General features: G+C 42.8%; 1 protein-coding gene across 1 annotated transcript; it reads left to right on the top strand.

The window, feature by feature from the left end:
* The first annotated feature begins 4,151 nt into the window (after positions 1 to 4,151).
* LOC147603203 (uncharacterized) lies at positions 4,152 to 4,790 on the top strand. The gene is made up of 2 exons (XM_086796507.1): positions 4,152 to 4,541; positions 4,619 to 4,790. The coding sequence occupies exons 1-2, from the start codon at positions 4,317 to 4,319 to the stop codon at positions 4,760 to 4,762; spliced, it is 369 nt and encodes a 122-aa protein (XP_086652633.1). The 5' UTR covers positions 4,152 to 4,316; the 3' UTR covers positions 4,763 to 4,790.
* The last annotated feature ends 934 nt before the right edge of the window (positions 4,791 to 5,724 follow it).

Here is a 5,724-nt window from a genome sequence, read left to right as displayed (position 1 = left end):
CTATGCTGAGATTCTCTTCCTCCTCATGTGGCAATGGTGGAGGAACCTCATTCATTGGTTGGGGAAGATGAGTCTCATCCATGCTTTCCATATGAAGCCTTGCCACCTTACGCACTCTACCCGATGTCACCGAATGGTGTGGCATATTACCTAGCACTCTCCTATGGTTCTCCTCCATGTCATCATCTGCACTTGGTCATGCCAATGCCTTATGAGAAGACCATATGTCTGGACATGCTCAATTGTTATACGACGTTATCGTATATATTGGCCCTTGTATCGATCACACACACAATGAATTTTTTCTCTCAACCATGCCTCGAAACCAACTTCCGGCCCTTGATGATCACTGTCAGACATCTTCAACCTGCCCAAAATGGATTTAAGGTTTAAACAAAACACAGCATCTAGAAAATTTGACAGAAAATTTTCCAAGATTTTGTTGTTGCACAACGACTACATCAGCTTTTTTCGCTGCCAACAACGAAAATCCACTACCCATCAACGAAAATCCACTACCCATCAACAAAATTTCGTTGCCCAGCAGGCGAAATTTTGTTGCTGAGCAGCGACCTAGAAACTTAGACTCCCGCCTAAAATGCCATCGATGGGAGTCAAGTTCTACCTACTTTCCCTACCTTGCACATCCAAAGGCTATGCCTACAGCCCATCTATTCCTCCCACCACACCTCTTCTTTCAAGGATTTTTGTATCAATCATTTCTTCCTCTCCAAGGTAAGTACCTCTTCCTTCTCCCAAGCTTTAATGGAAAGCTTAAATGCATTATCTTATTCCAAGCTTTCATGGAAAGCTTGTACATAGCTCTATGTGAGATTTTCTTCCCCTTCCCCTCTCTTTCCTCTCCCTTGCCCTAACCCTAGACAAATCCATAAAACTCTAATAGAGAGATTTGATGGAGAGCTCTCCATCAAAGCTATCTATTAATACTTCTAGGCATAGATCTAGGGGGTTTAGGCTTAACATAAACTAATTTATTTCATACTTATGCATTAGGAGTAGGGTTTAGGGTACTCACCTCTTTTTCCTCTTGTTCTCCTTGCTTGCGAATGTGTTAATGAGAACTAACTTTTTTATTTACTATGTTTCTTTTTTGTAGGTTTATTCAAGTGAACAAGGGTTTAGGCAAATCCCCTCATACGGCATCTCATTAAAGAGGTAAGCTCTCTTTTTTCATTTTTTGTTATGCTTCTTCTCTTTGTGTTTTTGCACCCTTGGGTGCCGAGGATTAGGGTTAGGTCAATAGGCTATGCAATAAGCTTATCCAATAGGCTTATGCATAAGCCTATTGCAATAAGCCTTACGCATAGCCTTATGCATAAGGCTATGCAATAATCCCTAACCATAGTTTATGCAACAGCCTTATTGTGTAGCCTATTGCAATAAGCCTTATTGCATAATCCTATGCAATAAGGGTTATGCATGGTCTTATGCAATAGGCTATGTATAAGCCAGGCTATGTAGTATAAGCCTATTGCATAAGGGCTATGCATAGCGTATGTATTAAGCCTTATGCATAGCCTTATGCAATAGGCTATGCATAAGCCTATTGCGTAAGGGCTATGCATAGCCTATGGAATAAGCCTTATGCATTGGCTATTGCATAAGGGCTATGCATAAGACTATTGCATAAGGACTATGAATAGCCTATGCAACACGTTATACAATAGGCTATGCGTAAGCCTATTGCATAAGGGCTATGCATAGCCTATGCAATAATCCTTATGAAAAAGCATATGCAATAAGCCTTATACAATAGGCCTTATACATAGGCTTATGCAATAGGCTTACGCATAAGCCTTATGCAATAGTCGATGCATAAGCCCTTATGCAATAGGCTTATGCATAAGTCTTATGCAATAGGTTTATGCATAAGCCTATTGCATAAGCCTCGTGCAATAGCCTTATGCATAGCCTATGCATAAGGCCTATTACATAATATATTAAAAAGAACTAATTTTTTGATTTATTATGATAATTTTTTATGGCGGCGAGTGCTTCCCAACTACAAAAGAGAGGGACTTCACACTTCGGCTCAGGAGGAAAGTCCTCCTTCATTGCTTGTTTCATAAGTACCATTTTTAGTAATCATTTCTTCTCCTCTTTCATTTTGTTTTCTACTATAATATTTTCTTCTTTTTTTTGTAGAGGGAGGTTCTTGGGTATGACCCAAAAAAGGAGGAGTACAACTATGGATACAGAGCCCCCTGTTCGCAATTGTGGGCATGAGTACTAGAGGTGGATATGGAAATTGAGGGGGTCTTTATGTACCTCATGTTCAGGGGTTTTACTACATAGGCACTAGAGCTTGTGCCTGCTGTGAGAGGAGTGACTAGTGGGGCTGGCAAGTCCAATGGTTACCTTGGCATGGGGAGCAACCATTGTGGTGCTAGAGTCCACCTTGTTGGGTTTTCTTGGTACCAACAATGATTTGTTTCATGGTTCCCATCTGTGGTGTTGGTAATGAGCTTTGTTATCTAGTCCTTAACATTGGACACTCTGTTCTTGTATAAATTTTGTGGCAAATTGCACACTAAATTATTTCTTCATGGGAATAGATGTGGGTGTCCTACTTGATGTGCTGGGGCTGGCCTTGAGGTTTCTCTTGGGGCTAATACTGTACCAAGAAGTTTAACAGATTCTCTGCCAACTCATCCATGCTCGCATCCTTGACTAGCTATTCTTGTCTTGCAGATTATCTACTAGGTCTATAGCCTTGTGCCAACACTCATTGATGTAGTGCCTAGACGTGTAGAGATGGGTGTAAAGACTGATCATAAATTGTTCAATGAGCAATAAATCATATAATATTTCCCGGGTGCTACATCTCATATTATAGAGATAGTTGGTTCTCACAATGTAATCCCACATTGTTTCTCTGACCTCTTGGTTGAGGTTATAGATTTATGCAATGGCGCTCCAACTAGCTCCACTGAGATCTCTAGTTCCATCAATATTAGTCATCCTCCTTGAGATGTGGAGAGCAAGAACCTATAATCAACTTTTGGATTAAACAAGCATGATGGCAAATGCTTTTTCTACACTTTCATACACATGAAAATACACACACACACACAACTGAGACTTCTTCACTATCGGGCTATGGAAGAGGCTTTGGAAGACTCCATGAAAATGAAATGAAAGAGATAAGGAATGGAGCTTATTGGGCCATTCTTGGTAGCATGGCCATCTTAAGGCAACAAGAGGCTCATGACTCCTTTAACTCCTTCATGTCATGGGGCGCTCAAGGGATGCTACCTTGCGTGTGGAAGTCTCCCTTCTTCACTCCTTCTCACATCCATTGTCATCCTTGCACAGCTCCATCTCCATGGATAGTGCTCTCTCCTCGCGTCCCACACTCTCTCTCTTTCACAAGCACAATAGCATGTATCAAGAAATGATTAGCAAGAGGGTTGACAAGAGCAAGGCTCAAATTGCTAAATGGGAGGATTCTGAGAGAAATTGGTATAATTCAAGGCCATAGGTGTTCACACTCACTTAAAGTGTGTCCATCGTGGGTGCCCATGATATAGTTTTGGCTCACTCGTGGCCTCATCCAAATATGATGGCGGTTCTCATAATACATTTGTGAAGCGCCTTCACTCGGAAATCTTTCATTGGGAATCTCAATATGCTTATTGTTGTATGCTCTTGATTCAGGAATTTTGAAAGCAACAACTTGATCGTGAAGACCTTCACCAGGAACCTCTATAACCTTATTGTTGCATGCTCTTCAAGCCAAAATTGTGGAAGCAACAACAAGCACCCATACATTGATTGTTGTAGATGCCATAGTCTCTCCTTGTTGCTCTTGGGGCAACATTCATGTGGCCATGGGAAAGCCACCTTGTACATCTACCATCTACCATAAATTCGTAAAGCACATAAGAGGGCTCATGAGTCAGCAGGTGCCGCCAGTAATCTTCTACTCTGCGACCAGCCCGATGGAATACTTAGAGGTTTGAATTAGCAAGTTGACGCGACATGGAGATAAGGCTGGTGCCACTTTACACATCTAAACGATAGACATATGGTGAAAAGCCTGCGCATCCACGTTGTGGAGTGAACCACGCTATCCAAAACGGGCAAGTCGGAAACTTGTACAACAAAACGTTTAAAACGCAGGACGACACTCATTGCAAGGAGAGTTATCATCAGTTATCTGTGTAACTGCAAGTTCAATATATCAGTCATCGCTGTTGTTCGGGACGAAACAATTCTTTCCGGCGAGGTTACGCTGTGAAGAGCGATTTTTCCGAGAACAGTTTTGTTTGTTGTCGTTTCCTGGCCTCAGGATAATGTCTTCTTCCAATAATTACACGGAGTCTGTGGGCGAGTACAGCACTCTGAAGACGGCGGTGGGCGGAGCGCAGCCCAGCCGCATCAAAACGGAGGATGCCGTAGACAGCGACGAGCTCGCCAGCAGCATCGCCAAGCGGAAAACTGGAGATCCCAACGCCTATGAGAGGGCGCCTGTCTCCGACAATACAAGCGACGCCGGTACCAAAGGGAGAGGAGGAAAGGTTAAGAGTTCTTCACGATGTTGATTTCTTTTCTTCGTTAATTTGCAAGAAGCTAAACATGCTTTTTTTGCCCTTAGGGTGATAGCGGTGATGGTGGAAAGCATGGCCTCGGCAAGTTCAAGGTGCCGCTTATTGTATCGGGGGTTGTCCTGGCGATTGTGGGTGTTCTGCTTGCTCTTGCCAAACAGAGCAAAGATGGCGCAGAAGAACGCGAGCTGTAAATTTCTAATGAAAAGAAATTGAATGTACTGTGTTAAAAATCCCGAGTGTCAGCCTGTTCTTTGACGTAGCCTCTTGCATTTTTGCCACTTCCAAAAGGTGGTGATACGTATTATCCCTCTTAAATCTGTTTTTGAAGCCTGGGCTGATGAGTAAAGGATTTGATAGCGCGCTATAGGCCTGAGAAAAAGACAGTCACCGTTTCTGTTAACATTTGTATACAATTGACAGCCGGAAACACAGCTATTTGAGGCTTGAGAGAGAGGTTGAGTGGTGCTGGACTACAGGCTTAAGAGAGCTGATTGGGGAGGCGCTGGACTACAGGCTTAAGGGAGCTGATTGGGGAGGCTCCTAGTGCTTTCCCCTAGTCATACTTCGCTGCCCTCAAGAAGCTTGGATTGTCCAAGGGATAGCTTGGTTTTTCCCTATAGTTGTGATAATAATATGGGTGCTCAGAGCCCCCCGAGTGCTATACTTAACTTGATGGCTCGCCTGGCCATTTAGGGGGTTTTGGCAACCGCTATCCTATACTTGGTAGCTCTTCTTGCTCTTTGCTAGGGCTAGCATAGCACACTCTTGGCAACCTCCGAAGGCTAGCACGGCATTCTTGACACTTTTTTATGTGACAAGTTTCAACTACCTTGAGGTTGTGACTTTGAGGCCTGCATAACTCGGTATCTCTTCTAGCCATTTTGGCAAACCCCCTAGGCTAGTACAACACTTTCTTACTTTTATGTGACCTTCCTTAAAGTTTGTGATAATCACTTACAAGTTGGTGCCTCATTTTTTTTTAGCTTTGGTCAATAGTTCGTGTGGAATGGGACCTTGTCAAAGCTGCATTTTTATTGTCACCCTTGTCCGTCAAGGGTGCTCGTCAGATTTGACGGTAAGGGATGAGACTTGCAAGTCTTTCACGGTTTACATGTAATTTTTGACGTTTTGGAATTATTTTTCAATGTTTTTT

The sequence above is a fragment of the Cibotium barometz genome, chromosome 64 (assembly GCF_041138505.1).
Source record: "Cibotium barometz isolate CiBa-2024 chromosome 64, ASM4113850v1, whole genome shotgun sequence".
NCBI lineage: Eukaryota > Viridiplantae > Streptophyta > Polypodiopsida > Cyatheales > Cibotiaceae > Cibotium > Cibotium barometz.
This window is presented reverse-complemented; position numbering and strand designations above follow the sequence as displayed.